We start from the raw sequence: 25,645 nt of genomic DNA, 5'->3' as shown, positions 1-25,645 counted from the left end.
CTAAAATCTATCTTTTAGTCTAATAATTTGGAAGTCATAAACTCCAGCAATTTAACTTCTAATGATCTTCATTATATTGAGAGTGGAGCCATGATACAATCAAATCAAACCCATGCAGAAATTTTCCTTTAATATACTCAAAGAATCATTGACTGAGTGCATAGGAATACTAAACACATGCACACTAGAATTGCCCATCATAAAAGTCTGTCACTCTTAATATTTTCTTTTTTTATTTACTGGTATAGTATGCTCTCTTATTTAATTTCTCATGGTTATTATATTATTTGAATATTAAGGGACCAATATTTAAATTAATCTAATAATCTAAAATCAATTAGAACAGTTAAATCTGTATTGTTTAATTATTTTAAATTAGTGGTAACTCGCATGACTGGATTTGTGTCAAGGAGACACGTTGGCTAATTTAAAATAACCTTTGTAGCATGTTATTTGGTTAGAATAGAATTTCTCTAATTCTTAAGGCAATTGATAAATTGAACTTTAAGGTTGTTCCTAGGGTTATTTCTTGATTAGGGTAGCGGTTAATGGTCGTACATTAATCATCAATACAGTAAGGAGAAATTGATTGTCATTGCTTATTTGATAGTTATAATTTGTTTGTCAGTGAGCAAATGAAATTATTATTACATCGATGATCAATTGAGTGAACAATTTTCGAAATTATTTCTTGACTAGAGTTTGTCTGTTATTATTTTAATTTTAATAAATTATCATTTAGTTTTTATTTATTCATTTTATTTGAGTTATTTAATTATTCTCAATTTTATAAAATCCCCTAAAATTTGAACTCTAAAAGAAACAAATTTTTTATTCAATCCCTATGGATTCGATCCAGCTCACCATTATATATAAAAATCAGTATTTTATTTGAGTAGATGTTTATTATTACACAGATTCGACATCTATCAAATTTTGGTACTATTGTCGAGGACTAGTGCCTTTTTGATTTATTTCCTATTGATTTTGATATTGATTTCCCTCTTTCTTCTTTTTTTTTTAACTAGTTTATGGCTGTTAAAATTCAATATTTTGGTGATAGATTGGATTTTATTTCTATGAGGATTAATAAGGCTCATGTCTCTTCTAATGATCAACATTTCTGAAGCATTAGTTATATTTTAATAAAGGAAATTTAAAGTACTCTTTAAAGGTAAAATAATTCTACATTTATAGGATGTCAAAAGGTACTCTTTAAACTTTAAAGTGCAAAGCTTTAAAGCATTAATTCTACATTAGTTATAACTAAACTTTAAAGCATTAGTTATTTCCTTATTGATTCACTCTGATTGCAAAGCTGTTGTGGATAGAATCAATATAGGATGTCAAGGCCTAACCTCTTTGGATATGCTAATTGAAGACATCAGGCAACTTAGTTGATCTTTTTGGAAATGCTCCTTCTTTCATATTAGGAGAGAAATGAACCTATGTAGCCATGGGTTAGCTAAGTTAGCAATTAACTTGTTACAAGAAACTAGGTGGAAGCAATCCTTCCCTGTGTGGCTTAATAGAGAGCAGGGACGGAGCCAGAAATTTATTTTTGGGGGGGCTGAAGTGTATTAAAATTTTTTTTTGTGACGAAATAAATATATTTAATAAGTAAAATTTAGAATCAATAATTATAAAAATAATAAAAACATATAATTATACATACCCAAAAATTTGTTATTGATTAACACTTGAAGTATTGGTAGTTGTTGCACTCGAATAACGAAGAGGAGGCAATTGCATTCTGCGAGTCTTCATCCGTTGAAAACGCTGCAATATTTGCTCATTTTCAATTGTTGCAAAAATATCCTTCTCGATGTATACAACCAGACAGTCATTCATCCACTCGTCTCCCATTTTGTTGCGCAAATCAGTCTTGACAATATTCATTGCAGAAAATACTCTTTCAACAGAAGCAGTCGCAACTGGTAGAACTAATGCCAACTGGATCAGACGATAAACCAATGGAAAAACTGTATTTTTACCAGTTTTAACCATTTGTTGAGCAAGACTTCCCAAATCTCCAACTTCTGAAAATTGAGGATCGCGTTGCACATTATAAATATAATTTCGAAGTTGAGACTCAAGATATAAATAATCGTTACTTGAGAAGTCTTCAGGATATAAATCAGCAAGACGGAGTAGTTTCTGCACATTGAATTGAGAGAAAGAACTTTTTGGATCAAGACATGCTATGCAACTAAGCAATTCCGTGCTAACTTCCGAGAAACGATTATTCATCTCTTGTATAATTAAATCAACAACCTGACATCACAACAATAATAAAATTAATAACTAAGAAAATCTGCTAACAAGTAACAAATGTAATGAAATAATAATTTCAAAAATAATACCTCACAAAAAATTTCCACGCGATAATGATGAAAATTAGTGATGGTTTGACCTCTGCGACTGCGCCTGGCATTGCCACGGATTGCTATACTGTCTTCCATATCAATCACGGGAATCATATTCAACTCACAAAAATTGTTGACTTCATCTAAAATTATTTGCCATCCCTCTTCCCTAAAGTCTTGCAATTGAGATTTCATAGTATCAATCAAACTCATGGCTTGGACAATATTTTGATCCCTTTGTTGCAAAACAAGTGACAAGTCATTTGTGATTCCCAATAAATACTTCATCAGGTGCAATGCAAAAACAAACTCATAATCATTCATTCTATCAATCAAACCCCTGGCCATACCTCTATTGTCAGAAGTGGTGGCATCATCTTGTATATTTCCCAATATTCCAATCACCGAAGCCCACATAGAGGATAGACGAAGTAATGTTAGATAGTGTGATCCCCAACGAGTATCCCCTGGTCTTGCTAAACTAGTTTCTTGATTTTTGCCTTTTCCACTAATAATATCTCCACTGTCTAAAAGTGTAACAATCTTATCATGTTCTATTTGTCTTAATTGATCTCTCCTTTTACATGATGCTCCAGTTAAATTGACAATCATAGAGACATAGACAAAGAATTCACTGACAATGATATTTCCCTTAGCAACAGCAACAATAACTAACTGGAGTTGGTGAGCAAAACAGTGAATATACATCGCATAGGGATTTTCTTGTAATATAAGGGCCTTCAAACCATTGAACTCACCTCGCATATTTGAAGCTCCATCATATCCTTGACCTCTCAATTTGGATAATGATAATCCGTGTTGCGCGAATAAAGAATCAATTGCATCTTTCAAACAAAGAGATGTGGTGTCAGACACATGTACAATTGCAAGGAAACGTTCAATCACACGCCCTTCTTTGTTCACATATCTCAAAACAACTCCCATTTGCTCTTTCACTGAACTGTCTCGAGACTCATCAACTATTAGGGAAAAATAATTGTCTCCAATATCATTGATTATAACACTTGTGATCTCTGAGGCACAAGCATGTGCCAGATCTTTTTGAATCATTGGAGAAGTTAGTTGATTATTTGCAGGAGCATTTTGATTTACAACCTCAAAAATCTCAGTATTTCGCTGGCTATACCACTCAAACAATTCAAGAAAATTGCCTCTATTTGAAGAACTAGTTGACTCATCATTTCCACGAAAAGCCAATCCTTGCTTCAAAAGAAAGCGGGTCACATCCAGAGCAGCAGTTAAACGGGTGCGATATGCAATATCTATTTCGCGCCCACAAGATCGTAGCACATTTGACACACTATGCCTTTGATCTTGAAAACTTTCAAACTGTATTCTAGCATCATTATGGCAACTATTCACAGCTCCAATATGTTCATTAAATCTTTCCATTGCCTTTTTCCAATTATTGAATCCCGTTTTTGTAAAGGCATCCTCTGCATATCGACCTCCCTTATTTTGTGTTTTGAAAAGAAAGCACCAAAAGCAAAACGCCGCATCTTTCGATATGCTATACTCTAACCATACAAACTTTTGATACCAACTATCTTGGAAACTTCTATGTTGTTTACCAAATGATGTTTTTGGATACATATGGCCAATCGGTTGGCAAGGTCCCCTAGTCAAATACTCTCTTCGGACATGGTCTCGAAGAGAAATATCAAATTTCTCAACTGATTTTCGTAATCCCGGATCACTAACAATATCATTTAAATTCAATTCCACACAAGATTGATTTTGAACTGGTTCACTAATATTAGGCTCATTTGAAGATTCACCACTACGGACTCGTTTAGGTTTAAAGAATCTCTCCATTTTCTGTCACAATTAAATAATTGTGGTTAAATTCAATAAAATTATGCAATTCAATAATCAATTAATTTAAAATTCATATAAATAATTCTTTAATTTAATAATAAATTCATATTACTTATATTTCTCAATTTATAAAATTCATTATATAAAATTATCAAAAAGTTAAAATAAGGTACAACTAAATACCCATATAATCTCTAATTCAATCTCATAAAATTTTGAATTTATATTTACATTCAAAATTTCTAATTCACATAATTAATTCTTAAAATTTCAAATATAAAACTAACAAAATTTTAAAAACTAAATACAACCTAAAATCTATACAATTTCTAAACTAATTTCTAATTTAAATTTAATATCATTAAATTTTTTAATGTAATCTTTCAAATTCTTAAATTACATTAACATAAACTAAATAAAAATTAATCTTAATCAAATTAATATCAAGATACTCAAAATTCAAAAATAATTTAAACATATAATTAACAAAAATATAAAGATGAATATTGTAATTTAAACCAAAAAACTAACCTAAAAGATTTATGTGAATGGAATGGTGGAGAGTTGGAGTCTTGGAGCCTTGAATTGAAGGCTTGAAGCAGGATGGTAGAATCTCAACTGAAGCTTCTTGGAGTTCTTGGAGCCTGGCGTCTTCTTCTTGGAGTTGGAGTCTTGTTTGCCCTTTGGCACTGGCGGCGTGCTTTTGCATCAGATGAAGCCTTAGGGCTTCATCTGATGTATTTTTTTTTCCCCTCATTATACAAAACGACGTCGTTCCACTAAAAGTGAAACGACGTCGTTTTGTATTTAGAGGGCAAAAAAAAAAATTCAAAATGAAATGGGTCATCTTCTTCCTCAGCAGTCAGCACGGCAGCGGCTTTCCAGCTCTTCTTCACTTCCTCTGCAGCATTCATGGAGCCATGGAGGATGGTAGATCTGGATCACCGTGGGGGGGCTGGGCTGGGCTGGGCTGGCCGCCGGAATCCCCTATATATAGGGGGTTTTCCGGCGGCTTGGGGGGGGGCTTAAGCCCCCACCAGCCCCCCCTTAAATCCGTGGCTGATAGAGAGGCCCACAATGACTTCCTGGCAGTTGCCAGTCTTTTGTAAATTTGTTATGCAAACGTATCTGTAATCCATTACATACATAGGGAATTTGACATTTGACAAAAAAAAAATGTAGTTATAATTGTGCAATAGGAAAGACTAGTGATAGACATGAACTCTGGACTACATTCGACTGTGACCTGACATTTACTGAACCTATAATGAAAGTAAAGACAACCTCAATATCGTCCAGCAAATTTTAACTATCAATCTTAACTCAGGATCCTACTTCAAAATGATGGTGAACTTTAGACCAGATGGTGACTACATACTTCTTAGTATCACTTGCTCGCATAGTTATTTGTGTTCATGAAAAAATGGCCATTCACACTACAGCTACAGATTACTCAAGCCGGCTCGCGAACCAGTTCAAGTAGATTTGAGATCGACATTAACCGAGTTCAAACTAACTTGACGAGTCAGTGAGTCGAACCAGATTGAGCTCTTAATATTTTATATTTTTAGTGATAAAATTACATGTATGTCCCTTATATTTTTATGGTGAACTGTTTATTTTATCTATTTTAAAAATAAAAAATATTGTTTAATTTTTATTTGATTTTGAATAGGCTCAAACTCGAACTAGGCTAAATTTGTGTTCAAGTTCAATCTCAAGTTTTAGAATGAAAACTAATCGTGTTTATGTCTAAAAAAATTGAATCGAGTTCTATTCAATCAGGTCAAAGGTCAAATCAATTTAGCTCGAATGCCAATCTTTAGGTCTAGTACAATCTAAGTTCTTTCTCCAATGCTAATCTTCCCCTTCCCTTCAAAAACTAGTTTATATTCATCATTTTGCAAAACATGTTAGACATGGGGTGAGCATAAATATGCTCAACAAGTAAATCGCACTACAATTATCGATCCGCATAAATTACATATAAGCATAAAAAATTTTGAAAATATATATTTCATGTTTCATATGTACCAAGAACTTGCATAGAATATATGCGATTCATAATACAAAATTTGATTAGCTCATTTAGAGAGTCATGCATTGATTGATTTTTGTGTACATGATGTAGTGGTTAGTCTTGACCGATGAAATAGCACCAATTAAGCGAATAAAGACCCTCACAAATTTATTTAGGTTGTTTTTAATGTGGAAGTAATGGGATCCAGAATTTTATTTAGAGCATTTTTGTTGGTCGAAAACTAACTACTAGGGCTTGTTAAGTAATTCATTTGGACAATGATAAAATTTCTCGAACAAACTGAGCAAATGAGTGAATGACGAAAGAGAAAGGTGCCATGTTGGTTCTTTAATCTTTAGGTGTTTGTCTAATAAATAGCCAGTGCAAGATGACTGGTTCAGTAGCGAAGCTAAGATACAGTTTTAAAATGCAATATACATACATATATGTGTATAAAATAAATAATAGTACAATGTTTATGTCTATTTTTTAAACTTATAAAGAGTTTCATGGAATAATAATAATGTTGGAGCAATGATATGATTCTAATTTTTGTTCACCATAAATTTGTAGTTCTTGAGAAATGAATTCAAATGAAAATCATTCTTTTTCTTTGATGTGCCAAAAGTTTTAAGATTCTTATTTTGTTTTCAAATAATACTTAATTTTCATTTTGGATGTCTTCTTTTTTGAAGTAAGCTATAAATGTAATTACTTCATAAATATAGATGGACAATTTAGAAGATAAAAGAAAATATAAGAAATTTTAGAGTGAGCAAATACTAGATAAAGTTAAAATTTTTAAAGTTTTTCAAGCCAATTTTTAGAATTTGTCAAAGTTGAGGTGGAGAATTGCCAGGTCCATAACTCCACCCACTAGAGATGAAAATTTAAGGGGACATAACCAGAGGGGAAATATCAAGTAGGGGTGTTCATTGGCCCATAATTAGTATTTTGGTAAAAAAAAAATATTGGTTTTTTTTTTGGATAATAACATATGTCAATAGTTTGTACATAATGTGGCACAATTGTATATCAATTTTAGATCAAAATCTACCTTTAGAAATGATTGTGTAAATAGATCTCTAGTCACTGTGAATTAAATTGACAACTTCACACCAACTCAATCCTTATCTCAAAATAATAAACAAATAAATAAAAATAATAACTGACTGTTTGTCTGCTTTTTGATGGCTTTTATTCTTTTATTAATTACCTATATATATTTGTAATAATAAAATACACAGGTGAATCACTAGTAAATTATAAAAACATATAGTATAAAGTCTGGAATTAAGAGATCGAATGAAATTTACTATAAATAAATAACAAAGAGAAAAAGGAATATAATTAATTGTTATCAAATGAAGAAGAAACAATTATTTACATAATTTGGCTATTTATTTATTATTAAGCGTGTATACATATGTCAACACTTTATGCATAACTTGGAGCAATTATATGCCAATTTTAGGTCGGAATCTAATCATAAAAATAATTATAAGCTTGTTCTCAATTGATTATAGATTTTGATTAATCAATTTTGAAATATTCTCGCTTACTTGTGTATTTAGATTATAGATTTTTTAATAGAACTAAAAATGTTAAAATCTATGATCATCTAAAAAGTAGTTTTTACTGATCTTGATTATTCTTTATAATTCCTTTTCAAAATTAAATTTTACAAAATCTAAAGCAAACGAAAACAAGCCAGATGTAAATAGATACTGTATATATAAATTGACACTGTCACACCAATTCAATCCTTATCACAGAATTCACACACACAAAAAAAAGGTAAAAAATAATGACAAAAATCTTTTTGAGATACACATCGAAAAATTATAGAGGAAGCCTGCTTCCCCGATCCTTTTTCCAATGTTTCTAAATTTAGACCGAATCGGTTGGTTCGACCGTGAATCGGTCATGTGTCCGATCCGGTTCATAATTTATGTTGACTTGGATCAAAAATCGGTCAAATCCGTTAAAAATCGTTCAAACCATTATACCGGCTCGAACCGTGAACCGCGGTTTTCCAATTTTTGAGTAAAATTTGACAAAATTTCCAATTTTGACCGAAAGTGTCTAAAGACTCTGAACCCTAATCTTCACTTCAGTCTTCCTCTTCACTTCAGTCCGCTTCATCTCTCTGCAATTGCCGAAATTGCCTCGCCTGCCGTAGTCAATTGCCGAAATTGCCTCTTCACTTCAGTCCGCTTCCTCTCTCTGCAATTGCCTTGCCTTGCCTGCCGAGTGCCGAGTGCCGAGTGCCGTCTCTATTTGCCGTCTTTGCAATCAGCAAAAAGGAAGCACCGAAGCCTGAAGTTTTTTGCCATCACACGCTTATTCCGAACTCTCTGGAATTCAAGCTTATACCAGGTTCATTAATCTTTTTTCCCTTTTTTTTTCCTTTCGTTGTTCATTAATCTCTGGAATTATGCTTTGGTTGCTTTGACGATAAGAAGAGCAATTCTTGCATAACAGATTTACAAAGTTCTTTTATTTTCCACTAAATTGCTAATTTCCAAATGTGTAGACATTAAATTTGGGGATTTTTAACTTTTTATACCCTGGATGCAGAATTTCTTTCAAAATGAGAATTTGTTGCCTGAGAGCGAGCTAGAATATTCCGCTGAGGGAGCTAGAATGAAGTTGCTAAACCTTATACAGGGATACCTGTTGGAAAATTCCGTTACTCTCTGCAACTTTGCTCACTTAGTTTTCCTTTATTTTGCAGAGAATAGGACCATATTAGGCTTACGATTCTGACTGAATAAACATATTGTTGGTTTTTCCAAGCTCATATATCCACGCAACGCCCTATTTTGGAATTCCTAAAATGATACATTCTGATGTGTTGTGCTGATTCTTGATGAATAAAGTATGAAGTAGTTATTTTGCCTGTCATATGTTTAACTCCGCTTGACCTGATTGGAATTATGACTCGTCTGGAAATTTAGGATTATAAATGAATTCAAGTACCATTTTGCTACTGAACTACTATGAGCCATCTGAACTTCAACTTCTATTTGTTTTTTGGTGGTGCAAACAAGTGTAGAGTTCCCTTTTCTCCTCCTAATATTAGATCAATAGCTGTCCTGCCTTCAGTAACATGACAGATGAAAATAAACTTCAGCATGAAGGTTGGTTAAGTTCATGGTGCCTCCTTGCACATCAACAACATACAGCATTGGGTATGGCCTGCAATTTTTTTTTCAAAAAGGGTTATCCTTTTTCTGATGTCATTTGAAGCCAACACACCCAAAAACGGATGCAAGTCTTAAACCAAAGAAACATGGGACAGATGGCTATTTGCTTTCTTTTTTAGCTTATCTTTGAGAAAATTGTCAAAAATTCTTTTGAGGACAGACAAGTAAATAGGAGTATTTTCAATACGTGTGTAGATTATCAAGAAAAAACCACAAACAGAAGATATTTACTTCGGTTGCATTGCAGGAGTAAAAATCACAAACGAATAGTCTTAAGTTTGATAACTATGTTAATTGTGTGTGTGTTAATTGTTGGATATTGCTCTTATGTTAATTGTGGTTTAGCATTTATATCTTATTCTGTGCATAGGTGTGTGTCTATATATATATATTTATTTATTTATTGAACCGGGGTTGAACCGGTTCGACCGGTTGAATCTCGACCCTTTTACTTCACCGGTTCAATTGACGGTCTGGGTTTTAAAACATTGATTAAAGGGAGAACCGCGGCAGGTGGCTGTGAAAGTCTTTGACGAATTCGCACGTCGTCCTAGCTCGTTCCAGGGCTAGGTCCTACCCCAAGAGGCACCCAGAGTACAGCCTGTGTCGGAGGCGCTCTTGCAGTCGGCTACAAGGAGATGGCCTCTGCTACTTGCTCTCCTTCTTCGTCTTTGTCTCTCAAATCCCTCGTTGGTTCATTTTCTGTTGATCCTATAGATCTTCCTGTAAGTTCCCTGACACTAGAGTTCTTGCTTTTGTTGTCTAAGAACCCTGCCAGCAAGTGGTTTTGGCAGAAAATGGTGGCAAATTTAAAGAAAAACTCTTTGAGGAAAATGATTTGGGGATTGGGATGGTAGAATGGTGGGAAAGAATGATGACTGCATTTAGAATAAAGGGTTTTGCTTTAATCGAATTGAAAAACTCAAAAATGGTGTATAGTGGCATAAAACTGTAATCTTGGAGAATTGGGTTTATCTTTGCTTGCTATCTGCATGCAGTTGGTTTATGTATATATATCCAGGTTGTTTGTTTCTTTTTGGGGTGGCTTGTGGGAAGGTTGATGGAGGCGAAACTTAGGATTAATGGGGGAGGGGTTTTGTTGGTTATGGATTCAATGGAATTAAAGACTCAGAGAAAGTGGTGATGAAAGACATGAACTTTATGCTTAAACTGGGATAAATTAGTTTCATGCTTATTCAAATTCGTGACTACATATTTTATATCTTGGAGCGTGGACCTAAATACTCGGAAAACAATGAAATATTTTTCTTAGTTGACTAACTTTGTGTGGAAGTATATTCATGTTTCCTACCTTCAGAATAGAAGTTTGGGTTTTTTTTTTTGTTTTAATTTTCATGCATCTCAGTTAAAGTATTTTAAACGTGTCTTCTGCTTGAAACCTATGTTGATTCTCAGGGCATTGGGACTAAACCAGGGAGTTTCAGGTGCAATACGTCTGGTTTTGGGAAGCAAAATCACTCGTTGATTTCCAAGACATTTGCACTGCATTGTGCAAGAGACAAAGACATGGATGTCAGTGCATCAGCTTTTGTTGATGGCATTGCTGACCATTTAACAGGTCTATATTCCCCAACCTTTGTGCCATTTCCAATGTTGCCCATTGTAGTTATATTAATTGCTGATTTGAATTATCATCTGATGGCAGATATAGATGTTAAAGGAGGGGAGCCGAGGGAGCCAAGTGTCTCCACAATGCTGATGAATTTTGCTAACGAATTTGATCCCTACGAAGCCTTGAGCACGCCTTTGTACCAAACAGCAACTTTCAAGCAGGTATTTCTCATGGATGGTTGATGATCAAAGGGGACTCCTTTAAATCAAAGCTATTCTTTTGATAACATTCTCGCTCAAATTTTAGGTTATGCTTGAAGTTTTTCTATTTTACTCGTGTTTTCGTTTTCAACTTCCATCAATCTTTGGACATAATGTTTCCACAACATGGTGAAGGTTGCATGAATCCTGTCCTTTGCAGATCCTGCCATAGTTAGGTCCTTCTGCACTTGATTTGCATTTCATGCTATCGCACATCAGATACCTGCAGATACTAAATCAAGCTTATCATTGACATGTTTCAAGTTGTATATTTCCTCTGAACTTTAATATGTCCTGTTTTGCAGCCTTCAGCAACAGAGTATGGCCCTTATGATTATACAAGGAGTGGAAATCCAACAAGAGATGCTTTAGAAAGGTTCTGACCTCTATTTGATGGATTTTTTATTTGATGTTATTAATGAAATATTCCCTCTTTGCTGTTCCCATAATTTCCTTTGTACACAGACTCTTGGCTAAGCTTGATAAAGCAGATCGAGCCTTGTGCTTTACAAGTGGAATGGCTGCTTTGTCGGCTGTTACCCATCTTGTGGGAACTGGTACTTTCTCTTTCCTCTTTGTATGCTGGTCAGCACATATTTGTATCTTATCAGATGTTTCTGCGCCGAGTGTTCTTTAGCTCTGTAGAATGCAGTTTGTGTATGTTTATATAGCTATGATCAAATGAGTAATGTTTGCCATCCATTTGATTTTTGTTCCATTCTTGTCTTGTAGGTGGTTTTTATGTAGTGGTTAAAGCAAGGAAACATTTCTTTCTTATGTATTTTGCCTTAATTTGAGAATAGGTGAGGAGATTGTTGCTGGAGATGATATGTATGGTGGTTCAGATAGACTGTTGTCGCAAGTAATACCCAAGACAGGAGTTCTGGTTAAGTTAGTATTGCATCTCTTTGGATAGCTTTGTCCATTACAAATTGCAACTAGTTTGATCATCTGGGTTACTGCAGGCGAGTGGATACAGCTAATTTAGATGAGGTTTCTTCTGCAATCAGCCCTATGACAAAGCTTGTCTGGATGGAAAGTCCGACAAATCCTCGTCAACAAATTTCTGATATTCGCGTAAGTCATTTTTATGTTGAAATGCCAACTCTTTCTCTACAGTTTTTAGTTTGTCTGTATTATGAGCTTCTGGGGTTAGTATAAATTTTGTCCATGAAAAGAGGGGTCCTGTCTAACAAGCAGTAATCCTTTTTATCTCCTTTTTGACCCTCTTGTTTGCATTACAGAAAATAGCTGAGATGGCTCATGCAAATGGTGCTCTTCTATTGGTTGACAACAGCATTATGTCCCCTGTCTTATCTCAACCCCTTGAACTTGGAGCAGGTACTCATTGCATTTGTTGAGTCTTAGATAAAGGGATACATTGTTGATGGTTTTATCAAATTTCAGATATTGTTATGCACTCTGCAACAAAGTTTATTGCGGGCCACAGTGATCTAATGGCTGGTGTACTAGCAATTAAAGATGAAAGGTTTTCCCTTTTCTGAAGTTCTAATCACGATGAAAATTGCATTAGGTTCTACATATCTGAGTGGTTATATGTTTGCTGATTGTCATATAGCTTGAAACTTTTTGATGTACATTAACATACCTTGATCCGTTATTAGAATTGGCTTGGAGATTTGTAGGCCGGGATGCACTTAAAGTCTTTGCTTCAGAAGCTTTTATTGATAATCTAGAATCAACTGCATTAATCCAATATGGAAAGTAATTATTCATTCCATGAAACGTATTCAAAATTCCAGCAGGAATTCATAAACAATTATTAGATGAGGGAGGAACCTCTTTTCTTGGTCATCCAGAGATTTTGCATTTATTGTGGAACGTAGTTAACCTAGGACTAGAACTTGGTCAGAGTTAGAATTCAGAATGCATGTAAAGTCTTAGCTTTTGAAGCTTTTGCTTGTACATTATATAATGTGTATAGTTTTTATTTGGTTTTCTTGAAAGAGAAATCTTTAACATACAAGTCTTAGAAGAGCGGTGAACCTCTGTGCTAACCCTAATTGAAAAGGAGGCAGCCAGTTGGGTCTGCTCTCTCTCTCTCTCTCTCTCTCTCTCTCTGTATATGTGTTTTCCTGTGTTGGTAGGTTATGCTTGTTTTGACATGGTATGTTGCATATCTCGTGTTCCTTGTCAATAATTGATAAAGTGGTTGTGCATTTCATATTGTCTACTCCAGCTTAGCAAGGAGCTTGTATTTTCTACAAAATGCCGAAGGCTCAGGATTGGCTCCATTTGATTGCTGGCTTTGTTTAAGAGGCATCAAAACCATGGCCTTGCGTGTGGAGAAGCAGCAGGTGCTGCTCATCTATCTGTTTGTGCAGGATTTGATGATATGTTTTGGGCATTCGATGCATGTCACTGTTAGCTTTCCTTTCTGGATTGTTTCTCTACCATCCTTTATTAGCATCTTATGTGTACGTTAAACCATAGTGCTTGTCCAAGCGTATTTATCAAACCTTGAAATTGCTCATACCCACAACTTTGTTTTGAAAAACATTTTCCAAGCATTTCAGTGATAATTTTCTGTAATACCAAGCTGTATATACAATCTGCTAGATATTTGCAAATCTGCTGTTTTGCTGTATTTAGTACTCTTCTAAATGTTGTGCAATGCTATATGGGCTTATGGTCTGTCTTTTGGCCAAGTGGGGAGTTTGAGTGATGATTAAAGCAGTTATATTGTGATAATGGAAATTCATGCTAATCTAAAGGCACTGAGTTTGTTTGGATAAGAGTTTATTTGGATGATTTATTTGAGATAATTACTGTAGCATTTTTTATAATGTGATGTATATGAGATAAAAAAGTGACTGGAAAGATAAAAGTGGTTGAAATTTGTGAAGCAAATTATTTTATCTGAAATCAAGTTAATCCAAACAAACCCAGTACCATTGCGGATTTGCTTTTTGAGAATGGGAAATGATACAAGAAGATCCTTTAGGTGCTTCATTTTTTTGCATCTGTGATTGCCATATTCTCTTTCTGAATATGATGACATTTTAAAGGAAAATCTGCGTGTTTTGCAGGATAATGCACAAAAAATAGCAGAGTTTCTCTCCTCCCACCCAAGGGTGAAGAAGGTTAACTATGCTGGTCTTCCTTCCCATCCTGGACATGCTCTGCACTATTCTCAGGTATTGGCATTTGAGTGGAAAGTTGGAGTCAAGATAAATGAAACTGTTAAATATAAAATCCTAGCCCCATTCTTTTTTGGGTTCCTTTTTTTTTTTTTTTTAAGTAAATCTTTCCTTATATTTACGCCTCCTACAGGCGAGGGGTGCTGGTTCTGTTCTTAGCTTCCTTACAGGCTCACTGGCACTGTCTAAACATGTAGCCGAGACAACCAAGTACTTCAGCATAACTGTCAGTTTTGGTAATATTCTCAATTTTCTTTAAGTTTCTTGCAGTGATGCTAAAATTTTATTTTCCTTTGGGTAATGGTTATGTGCTATATACAATATGTATTAGTTGTATGGTCCAACTGAATTGCAAGATTTGTTGCTGCTTGAGTGATTGATGCTTAAATCAGTAGAAATATTTTTGTTTATAGAGATCATTTGCAGTATTATCTGATAGTTAAATTAACTATAGTGCAAGCCAAATGCATCTTGTGCCCGGCATGGCAGGGTTCTAAATGGGATAAGGCATAACGGTGGTGACTTGAATGACCCCCATGTTACGGACGCACATGTGAATGACAAGTTAACTATCTAACAGTTGTAAAATTGCTTTATGGGGACCAGAAAAGAAAATGAAAAAGTTTTTTTTTTTTTTTTGGATGGTTTTACAAAATGTGTTTTTTTTTTTTTGGGTAAGATAAGAGGCTATTGTGTACCTTGTTTTGTCATTGACATTTCTTTTCATTATTTGACAGGAAGTGTCAAGTCTCTCATCAGCTTGCCTTGCTTTATGTCCCATGCAAGCATTCCTGCAGCAGTACGTGAAGCCAGGGGTTTAACTGAGGATCTTGTTCGAATTTCTGTTGGAATTGAAGATGTAAATGATTTGATTGCTGATCTAGACACTGCGCTGAGGACAGGTCCCGAGTAACTCAACTGCTGCAGGATTCAGAGGGCCACCCCGGTTACCATTGTACAATAATGTTGATGATGAACAATTTCAGGGATTTGCCTCAAGACCTTCCTTGCTTAATATTAGCATATATTGTTAGGCATGAAACATTTGAGATCAAAGATCTCTCCCATTCAAGATAGACATCTTTCATCATGGCTCCAAAGCAAGCAAAATTTCCTACCTCAGTGGTCAGTCTCTCGTTTGAGGACTTGTGGAGCTAAGTTGATGGATTAGGTTCTGTCACAACGATTAGATTCAGTGATCTGTTGATGGATGAAAATAATTAATGGTAATTCTGCTTGATGGATGAAAATAATTAAAGGTCATCATATTAACAGAAGCTTTGACGTGGGTGCGGTCGACTCGAAAAAGCCTCTAATCTAAACTTTTTCCCTGCCATATTTTCACTAAAAAAAAATACCAATCAGCTTTCAGCTTTTCTATATAAGATAAAATACCAAATCGTTATCAAAACAGTCTTACCATTTACAAGCATTACCAGCAAAACCCAATTTTCTATCAAAGATGTCCACAACACTAACAAAAAAAAGCAACTCCAGCTTTTCTGAGCAGCAGCAAACGACTTTTCATCTGCAAATCAGCACATTATTCCCCCAGCGTGCACGAATAACTACTTCAAAATTCTGAATAACTTCACTTGCAAAAACTATGTACAAAAACTTCTATCCTATGGAGCAATTGAGCCTACAAGAAAAAAGAGAGGAAGAAGAAAGGTTATACTATTGTGGTAAAGGAGAAAACAAAGACCAGCAGTAAAAGGTACAAGGAGCAAAAACTAGAAAAAGCCTTCCAGGAACTCAACCACTCACAGAGATTATTGCAGTGGTTTATACTCTATAGACCTATAAAAGTTATTTTACAAACAGTCACGTAAAAATTACGGAAATAACATGTTACAGGTTAGAAAATAGTGCCATGCAACTTATTTGATCAATCGCATTCAAAACCTTCATAACCGAAGCTGTCTGACATGGTGTCTATCCCGTAGTTGGTGTTGACAGTCAAAATATTTTCAAGGCATTACCAGGCATCTCAAACAGAAAAAGCTCGCCGAGGATCTCACCTTGATGTTCTCCCCTACCACGAGGATCCTGGAAGCTGTTGGGATCTGCTGCAAGGAAGGGTGACCTGGAGTAGCTCTCTAATATAATATCTAAAAAGAATAGATCATTGAAGTTATAAGGACGTTTAAAACATTTTTAAAAGGAATATAGTTATCCAAAAGAAGCTTCATACTGAAAGTTCATGCACAAGGGCACTTGAAGAAAACACAATCAAGAAACCATACACAGACATGAGAGAGAGAGAGAGAGAGAGCAAACCAGAGCTATTAGAGAAGTCAGCTGTCAGGTCTGATAGACTGAAGTTCCGCGGAATCTGCCCCAAGAACCCAAAAGGAGTAGTTTCTGGATCCAAGATTGCCCTGTTTAGTGGTTGTGCATTGGATTCTGTATTATTGTAAGATGAAAGAGAAACATCTCCAACTGCAGGACGGGGCTCCAAGACATTGCCATTAGGACCAAACATAAAGGGGGTATTTCCTGCATAGCCGGCTTCTGATTTGATTACCCCACCATTCATCCCTTGCATAATACCAACATTTGAGTTCTGGGCCAAAAGCATATTTGGTGGTATGTCAATCCTTTGGGCATGGGCCGAAAAGTCAATGGTGGTTGTAATACCTTGTGGTAACGAGGATGCACCATTATCATATGTATGATGCAAACTCGTACTCACATCTTGGTGCATTGTTTCTGTCTTACAGATGCCAACAGTATGTTCGGGTGCAGGGCACACCGTATTGTGGTTCACTGTCCAAATTATAGTACCAACTATTAGTCAAACTACAACCGTATAGGCACAGTTATCAACTGTCAGCTCACAATGTGCAAATTCTGTAAATAATTAATAAGAAACATGTTAATAAAAAACATTAACAAACAGGAGGAGGATATATTGATAAGATCAATACAAATAATTACCAACCATGAGACTACATCCATAAAATAAAAGGCCTATCTCCGTAGATTCATTAACTTGTCTCGAATGCATCAGAAAATAGACGTGCAACAATAGGAATACCAGAAAGTCCCCACTTGACACACTCTAACACAGGTTAAAGTGAAATTAAAATGTCAAAAATGAAAATCTTTCTTACTTGACGGAATCTGAGAGCCATTAGACATGGGAATCGAAGCAATTCCCGTTGGACATATCTGACTCATTAGCTCCACCTGTCTTTCCAGCAACTCATTAAATCTTGATATTTGATCCTTCACTATCAACCTCAGATGATACGCCCTAAAAAATTCCTGGTTTTCTTCTTCAAGCTTTTGCCACACTGGAAGAAAGCCTTGATGTTATATGCATCACAACAGTTAACCAAAAAACAAAAAAAGAAGAAGAAGCACAACTATGGCAAGCTGAATAGGCAATCAAATTAGCTTTGGCATTCATTATAATTTATGCAAATTAGTGGAGCTCCATAAACATCACTTGTCATACCACTTAACTTGTATTGCTTCTTATTGAACTAAGCAAAAGGTCATCGATACATACAATACCAAATATGACAGCCAAGCTCAGGAAATCTTATGTTTGTGAACTCAGAAATACATATCGTATTAAATGGAGGGCAATCTCAGATATAGGCTTGAATTTTGGCCCCTCTTCCTGAGGGAGTGATTCAAATTAACCACATGATGGCGACTGTAATATCTATTTTTTAAAATCTGTATAAAAAGCCTTCTACAACATCAGGTCAGCATCCCTGCTGGAAATGCCTTATGAAATCAACTTTAGCTAGAGAGCAATTCTTGTACATTTTGTGTTGCCAAAGTTCCTTTTAGGAAGAACTTTCTTTTTGCCTTAATCAAATAGAAGAACCAGTATGAGGCTTAAGCAGACTCCAAAAGCTGCATCTTCACTCAGGAAGAAAATTTCTATCTGCAACTGCATGCATAGATTTTTCTAGATAACTAAACATATAAACTGGATTAGAATTCTAATTGAGCTTATTATACCAAATTCCCAGACTTTCTAAATAAAATATTACAGGCTCCGTTCGGTACAACAATTAAAAAATATATCACTAACTTTGATCTTAAAAGAACCAGATTTTCCAAATACCAAAACTTAATTTGCACATGCTACAGAAAAATCATTAATTTTCTTCCCTTGCATATCAATGTTTCCAATTGTGCCAAAAAAAAAAAGATTACGAAGTAACCACTTCGCTAAATTGCCCACCAGAACCTCAAGAAAAAAGCAAAACAATGAAAAGTTTCTCAGAAAATCTGCATTCGAATTATTAACTCCATCAATCCAAAGACTGAGCAACTATAAGATCACAATCTGGAGGAAACTAAAATTCATGGTAACAGTTTTTGTTCAGAAGCAAGACACCATCACTAATCTAACATAACTTTGACATTTATAATTTTGCAAGGTTCAGAACTAAAATTTTTTGTCCAGATTGAGCACACAGACCAACAACATGACATAAGTACTAAGGGTGGCAATTGGGCAGGTCAATATTGGGTTTTAATCAAGTGGGTCATAACCCAAGCCACCAACTATGAAGTGGGTTAATCTTGGGTTGGGTCTAGTTGGGTCAACACAAAACCCATAGACCCAACTATGACCCACCATACATTACTATGCACTGTCAACATTCACACTGTTACATTCATAAACACATCATTTAACACACGTTCGCTTGGAAAAAATACCTGCACTCTGTCCGACACAGTTTACTACTCACACACACACACACACACAGAGACCAGATTTTCACATTTCATTCATCTGTAAAGCCTTTTGTATTGCATTTGATCCATCCATTAATATGGGGGCTAGCAATTCTGGTTTGACGAAAAATAATTTACTGAATTACCTTGGCTTTACCACTTTTCCTGTTTCCACAAATGGAAAAAGAAAAGAAGAAAACAAACAAATCGGAAAAAGTCAGAGAGTTTCAAGAGAGAAGTAGCTACTTGCATATGGAAGAAGCCAAGTAAGTAGAGAAAGAGTCAATGGTAGCCAGAATTTGATCTAAAGAGACTGCAATAAACATGGATCAGGAAATGGTGGTTCAGGTGTATGGTACTTTGGAATTTGTTTTAGTATTTCGTTTGCCTCTGACAAAAGGCTCCTGAAACCCGAATCAGCTTGGCAATGGCAATTGGTGTGTGATTTTTTATTTGCTCTTATGAATACTTGGATTTTATATTTGACTTATTTGGCTGCCCAATTAAAAATCCAACCCACTTGGAAAAGATTTGGGTTTCTTATACCCAAAACCCATAACCCAACTGACCCAACCTTCTGTATTTGCAGGTGGCTTGGGCAGGTTGTTGGGTTCAGGTTTAATTTGCCAGCCATAAGACTCCGGAACACTGCCATCAAGCTTCCCTTCCCAAAACCTGCCCTACAGATGAAAACCTACATGTCATAAATGATAGAAATAATGGCTAACAACAAACTGCGTCCAAGGAAATTACATTTTGACTGCACATTTTAGCAAAACACCCTTCCAAAGGCCTGAAACAAGCAGGACTTAAAGCTTGAACAAGACCTCACTCTTTTCCTTGAGAATAGTATATTCTGATTCTACAACCCCCCCAACCCCAAAAAAAAAAAAAAGAGCAACCCCTTTCTTCCCCCTTTATGTCTGATAACAGAGTTGAAAATGACTTGGAAAACAGTATATTCATCTTATGCAAGGGCAAAAATAAAAGCTCGTATCTCACCAAAGGATGCCAAGTCTCAAGCAAAAGTGGCATGGCATTAAAACCTTTCAAATACTCTCATGTTTTTAATCCTTCTATTTGTTCTTTTTCTGTTAGCATCTTTATTCCTTCTTTGAATTATGGAACTTGTCCATGACAAAAGAAGTCCCTCCAATATGAGGAAATATTTGCTCACACAACCACTAGCATTACGAAGATACACATTGATTTCAGATGGGTGCATCCCACCATCTTAGCTATTGTAAGAATAAATCACGTTAACTAAACCATGAAAAAAAAAGGAACTTATTAAAAATCAAATCAAAACCAGAACCTCCTAGAGCTGACCATCAAGTGTTCCTATTTTAAATTTTGTACAGGTTAATTTTCAGTTTGTCTTATAATGTAGCACAGAACTCCTTCCCCTAAGATATGCTTCTTAGACAGATTAAATTTTCCGGGCACAACAAAAGGATAGTGGAGATAATAAATTTGAAACTCAACAGGCATCAAAATAGGCAATATGCATATTCAGCATTCAAGACCATCAGTCATCAGGATAAAAAGAATTCAACGCAATAGGGAAAGGACATGTCAAGACATTCAAGTGATAAAGAAGCAAGAATACTTGAGACTTAATGCATTTGCCATCAGAAACCAAAAGGACAAAATCCTTTCATTTCCTTTCATGGGGACAAGCATTAATCTCCTTATATATACTGAACATAGTTCAATTACAATATGCTAGTAGAGGAATCTCAGGGACAAAATTACATTACCTAGTTCAGTAAAACCAGGCTCAATTTTAGCCTGATGTAGAAGGGTATTGACAACTTCCTTCTGGCTCATGTAAAGCTGAAGACATCTTTCAATAAGATTTTGCACCTGCCATCAAAGATATACGTGTAAAAATGACACACCTTGAAGACAGGCATCTAAAAGTAGGAATTAAAAGAGTCCATTAAACTAGAAGTCATTCGGTCTCATTCACATGGAAAGAAACACATGATAAAACAGTCAAGACACTAGTCATACCTTAGGATGGTTAAGCTCGACTGCCTTATGATCTAAGTGGCAAATGGCTAAATGACAGATGCATAAAACAAGATGTCTTTGTCAAGAAAATTCAACAGTACAATTACTTGGTGCCAGCTCCACTTTGTCATTATTTTTCACAATTCCTCCTTTTCAGAAAAGTAGGTCGACAAAAAAACTCCCCCCAAAATTATTTTAAAAAAAAGGAAAAATCCCAAAGAAGGCCAAAACAAGGAAGGAAAAGTGAAGCACATCAGTGAATGAAATGTAAAGCTTGCAGAGAGTCTAAATTATAAAAAAAAAAAAGAAAAGAAATTGACTCTTTACTTAGCTCATTTGCATATCTAACTTGTGTCAATTTCAAATGTGCTTCAGCTTAAACGCAAGACTAATCTCCTAAAGGAGCACAGCAGGGGTGAAATTTTTAAGTCATGGCTTTGTTCACACGATAATGTACACAATATCATACAAAGTTGTATACATCTGAATATGTGATATTTCACTTTAACATCGCAGCAGTATGTATGAAAGCCATGCAATACAAGGGCAGAAAGTATCCTTCAAAAGAGTGGAAAAAGTAACACATTCAACCACAGGTACAATGATAGCCGAAATATTCTTCTAAAGTGCAGAAAATGCGAGATGTGCTCAAGCTGGTGCTCATACACTAATTGAATAAGCTAAGTTTGGGTCACTGCATACTGACTATAAACAAAAAATTCACCATAAAGCCACAGTTTAAAACTTCAGGGACCAAACCAATAAATAAATAACTAATCAGAATTGAAGCTTGATGCTAGAGATTGTCTATGACTCCTGGAACAAGTTGGGAACAATATGCACATCCTAAACAGTCGCACAAAGTTCAAAGAAGTGATTCAACACTGATTCAAGCCAAACCAGACACTTTAGGAGGAAAAGATTCCCCAAAAAAAAAAAAGAGAGAAGAGTAAATCATACAGTAAGTCCTACAAGGGAGATATATTTATGATTCAGATATACCACGACCATCAATTGACTATGTAGAATTAACTCCTTAGCAAATAAATGGGTAAGAAACCTGAAGCCTAAAACCTGAACAACTTACCAACTGTATATCTTCACGTGTAACTTTTGTATCCTCTCCACTAGCCATAATTCAAGTTTCCAGCTGGATGAATGCTGCAAATATTTTAACGTCCTTTACCTTACATACCAGGGTATTAATGAACCAATTTGTGTTCCAATGTCCTTGATGCAAATCCAGACAACCAACTGTATTCCACCTGCTATTCATGTATTCCACAGTAAAATGCACTATTCCAAAGCAAATCCACATTATTCATTAATAACGGAATAAGTGTAGCTGATATGAGCATAGCAACAAAGATAACATGGATCACAAAATCATTATGAATCAACCCATGCTCAACATCCTTGATTTTGCATCAGAAACAAACATGCCAATTACTTAGTCCTAAAAGACGAGAGCAATTGGAACGTCATCACTGAAAATGTAAAAAGAGGTGGCATCATTATGTTCTGTTTTTGGTTAGTCCTATAAGACAAAAGAGAAATTGGATGCAACACTGAAAATGTAAAAAGAGGTGGCATCATCATGTTCTGTTTTTGGTTAGTCCTATAAGACAAAAGAGAAATTGGATACAACACTGAAACTGTAAAAAGAGGTGGCATCATAATGTTCTGTTTTTGGTTAGTTAAAATAACTGATCCCGCTGCAATCTAACTTGGAATTGATCTGATCAGATTTTATATCTGCAAGTCCATTACTCAAGCCCATTAAAATTTCATCATCATTTCAAACGTCAAAGAAGACATTTAAAGCACTATTTATTCCAACATTTGAAGCACCACTTAATCCTAAACCAAAGACATAAAAAATATCTTTGATTTCATTTTGTTGTCCCCTTATGCTTGTGGGATGTCTTTATTTGAATTGTCGAGAAAATACAAGAGTGCTCCGTTAATTAACCTTAGGATGTGACACGTATGCAGGTACTGTTTCTTAGATAGATTTTTCATTTTCAGAATAAAGACAAAGAAAAACTCATTTTTTCCTTTTCAATTTTCCTCCTTTTTATTAAATGTCCCACACTAATTGTCCAAATGCAAATAATCATAAAAGTTGGAAGTCAAACGTTAACAGTGCTTTTTACTTGCATGTAAGAGATTTTGGAAAGATTACCTACAAAAACATCTTTTGGATGACACGACATGCAATAAATGTACTTCTACTTAAAAATCTGGGGTTCCCATAGAGTACAATAAAATCAGGACCGAAGAATACTAGCAAGCCTTTTAAGCGACGTTGGATAACAAAAAAAAAAACAGATGGCATGATGCCTAAGACCTGGTTATTCCATCATTAACCTGATTACTTTCCTATAAAAATCATAAATCTGAATCAAAACTGGATTCTATATCTTCAAACTTGAATTGATTACACATCTTACAACATATAGTGTTCTTTCTTTCACTCTTCATAGATACCTAACCCCACCTAAAGAATGTACACTTCGTTTTCTTTCAATTCGATTAAAATCTTGTGATAAACCATAAGGTCCCGAATTTTCTTTTCCTGGCTACATCACAGTTTTCCTTTTACTCTTCCAATTTAATCCTGGGTTCTTTTTTCCTGACATGTAAACAAAACCCCCGCCACGGTACAATCACCCATCAGCACTTCACATACCTAACCAAGGAATAAGACTTTTAATGCTCATAACAATATCCTCAATCTTCCGTCATATTTCCATCATGGTTCTCACAAGTGCCCGTTTCTCAAGTTTTATCCACAGTTTTCAGTCTTTAACTCCCTCGAAATTAATATTCAATGAACTTAACAAACATCAATCCTTATCCAGTATTTAAATACACATATACAGCAAGGAAATCCAGGGGATTTGGGGGATAGGAAATACAACCACAGCACAAGCAAAGTCATATGCTCTCCATGCAAATAAATCAATGAGAACCATGGAAAACAACCCATAAAACACAATTAAAATCATGCTATGGGCCTTTTTTGTTTCTCTCCGCTCAAGTATATGAAGATAACAACCTACTAATCATACAAGACTATAAATTTCATACATGCAATACTTTTAGGCCCACAATCAGGTACTGCCACCTTCTTTCACTATATATAGGTTTCAGAATGACAAACACACTACAGTTGAATAATCAAACATCCAAAAAAACAATAAAATTCACAAAGAATCACTTTTTCCAATCAAAATTCTTTGAATAATTCAGGTTTCAGAATCATAACCAAAACAAAAATCAAACAACCAAACATCAAATCAACTTCACAAGAAATCATACCTTTCACACAAGCAAACACAAATAAACGTGATTAATTACAAATACAAAACCCTAGCAACTCCTCAAATTCTTGTACACAAGACTCTTATGCAATTAAATTAACCTCGCGCATGCAAACATGTGTCTACGTAAAATTTAACGATCATAGAACAAAAGATTTTGTTCAACAACGAAAATTCACCTGAAAGAATTGGAGTGTTCGAGTTGGAGACTGCTACGTCTTTTTGCTGCTGGATTTTCAAAGATTCTAAAAACGCTTGAGAAAATTTAGGGAGACAGTATAATAAATTTCCTTTTTTATTTTTCAGAGAGAGAAAGTGATGGCATGGGCGCAGAAGAGGTAATTTATTACTTTCTGGATAGCCGGATGGATAAATAATAATGATTGAAGTTATTAAAATACAAAAGACAAATGCGATGGGCTCCGTTGTTTGGTTGCTTGGGTTCGTTTGGATAAGGCCTGCCAAAAGTTTGAGCCCAGTCTTTTTGCTTTGTGTTCCTTGCAGAAATAATTTGGACAGGTTTGGTTTTAGCTTTCGCAATTGAGGGCCGAATTGGTGTTACGTTTTGAGCGAGTAAAATTACCAAATTACCCTCCTATCTCGGCGAAAAGGAACAGTAACAAAATGACTTCCGAGTAAAATGGCGTCATTACGGGTCCGTTTGTTTCGGGTGAAAATGTTTTTCAGGAAAATATTTTCTTAATTTCCCATGTTTGGCTGCACAAAAGTTACTGAAAACATTTTTCTATGTAAAATATTTTCACTCATCTTATGGAAAACAACTTCCCTTCCAAACTTACTGAAGTTGTTTTCCGAAATGCATGCATCTCGCCTATAGTATGTTCCAAACTTATTGAAAACATCTTGTAGTATGTTCTTTTTTTTTTTTTAGTGTAAACAGAAGGACTCGAACCCAATACCTCTTCTTTACACTCCCTCCCTCCCGTACCACCCCAACCCTCCCCCTAGTATATTCAAAATAAAAAAAAAACCTCATCTTGCTCATCCTATGCTAGTAATTAATTATGTATAATAGGGACATTCTTTTCTAGAGAAACTTTCAGCAGTGAGAGTGCAAGATATATGTCACAATAAGCATTGCATGTGATTGATATTTGACACTAAATGGCTAGCAATTTGTTTATTGCTTAAGGAGATATTTTTTATT

The 25,645-nt window shown here is 35.1% G+C and overlaps 3 protein-coding genes across 7 annotated transcripts; 1 reads left to right on the top strand and 2 right to left on the bottom strand.

Annotated features, from left to right (window-relative positions):
* Nucleotides 1-1,668: 1,668 nt before the first annotated feature.
* LOC113776174 (zinc finger MYM-type protein 1-like) lies at nucleotides 1,669-3,844 on the bottom strand. Its single transcript, XM_027321280.1, has 2 exons — nucleotides 2,364-3,844; nucleotides 1,669-2,274 (listed from the first exon to the last, which is right to left on the bottom strand). The coding sequence occupies exons 1-2, from the start codon at nucleotides 3,777-3,779 to the stop codon at nucleotides 1,687-1,689; spliced, it is 2,004 nt and encodes a 667-aa protein (XP_027177081.1). The 5' UTR covers nucleotides 3,780-3,844; the 3' UTR covers nucleotides 1,669-1,686.
* A 4,488-nt stretch (nucleotides 3,845-8,332) lies between these two features.
* On the top strand, nucleotides 8,333-15,666 carry LOC113775291 (cystathionine beta-lyase, chloroplastic). Of its 4 annotated transcripts, none has more exons than XM_027320105.1 (14): nucleotides 8,333-8,604; nucleotides 9,999-10,159; nucleotides 10,851-11,013; nucleotides 11,101-11,228; nucleotides 11,573-11,643; nucleotides 11,733-11,824; nucleotides 12,071-12,158; nucleotides 12,233-12,344; nucleotides 12,512-12,608; nucleotides 12,675-12,756; nucleotides 13,468-13,585; nucleotides 14,318-14,425; nucleotides 14,562-14,664; nucleotides 15,166-15,666. In XM_027320105.1, exons 2-14 carry the CDS (start codon nucleotides 10,073-10,075, stop codon nucleotides 15,339-15,341), a joined length of 1,425 nt encoding a protein of 474 aa, XP_027175906.1. In that variant the 5' UTR covers nucleotides 8,333-8,604; nucleotides 9,999-10,072; the 3' UTR covers nucleotides 15,342-15,666. The 4 variants fall into 4 exon arrangements, with proteins under 4 accessions (XP_027175906.1, XP_027175905.1, XP_027175907.1 ...); XM_027320104.1 differs by having other exon boundaries at nucleotides 8,348-8,604; nucleotides 9,948-10,159; XM_027320106.1 differs by having other exon boundaries at nucleotides 8,348-8,604; nucleotides 9,933-10,159; nucleotides 11,107-11,228.
* Nucleotides 15,667-15,788: 122 nt separating this feature from the next.
* Nucleotides 15,789-24,797, bottom strand: LOC113775694. 2 transcript variants are annotated; one of them, XM_027320674.1, is made up of 7 exons: nucleotides 24,657-24,797; nucleotides 22,239-22,419; nucleotides 20,896-21,001; nucleotides 17,545-17,727; nucleotides 16,709-17,197; nucleotides 16,450-16,539; nucleotides 15,789-16,070 (listed from the first exon to the last, which is right to left on the bottom strand). In XM_027320674.1, exons 2-7 carry the CDS (start codon nucleotides 22,284-22,286, stop codon nucleotides 16,054-16,056), a joined length of 933 nt encoding a protein of 310 aa, XP_027176475.1. In that variant the 5' UTR covers nucleotides 22,287-22,419; nucleotides 24,657-24,797; the 3' UTR covers nucleotides 15,789-16,053. The 2 variants fall into 2 exon arrangements, with proteins under 2 accessions (XP_027176475.1, XP_027176474.1); XM_027320673.1 differs by having other exon boundaries at nucleotides 22,239-22,416.
* Between the last annotated feature and the right edge of the window lie 848 nt (nucleotides 24,798-25,645).

The sequence above is a fragment of the Coffea eugenioides genome, chromosome 6 (genome assembly GCF_003713205.1).
Source record: "Coffea eugenioides isolate CCC68of chromosome 6, Ceug_1.0, whole genome shotgun sequence".
Taxonomy (NCBI): Eukaryota; Viridiplantae; Streptophyta; class Magnoliopsida; order Gentianales; family Rubiaceae; genus Coffea; species Coffea eugenioides.
The sequence above is the reverse complement of the archived record's forward strand: the minus strand, read 5'-3'. Positions and strand labels throughout refer to the sequence as shown.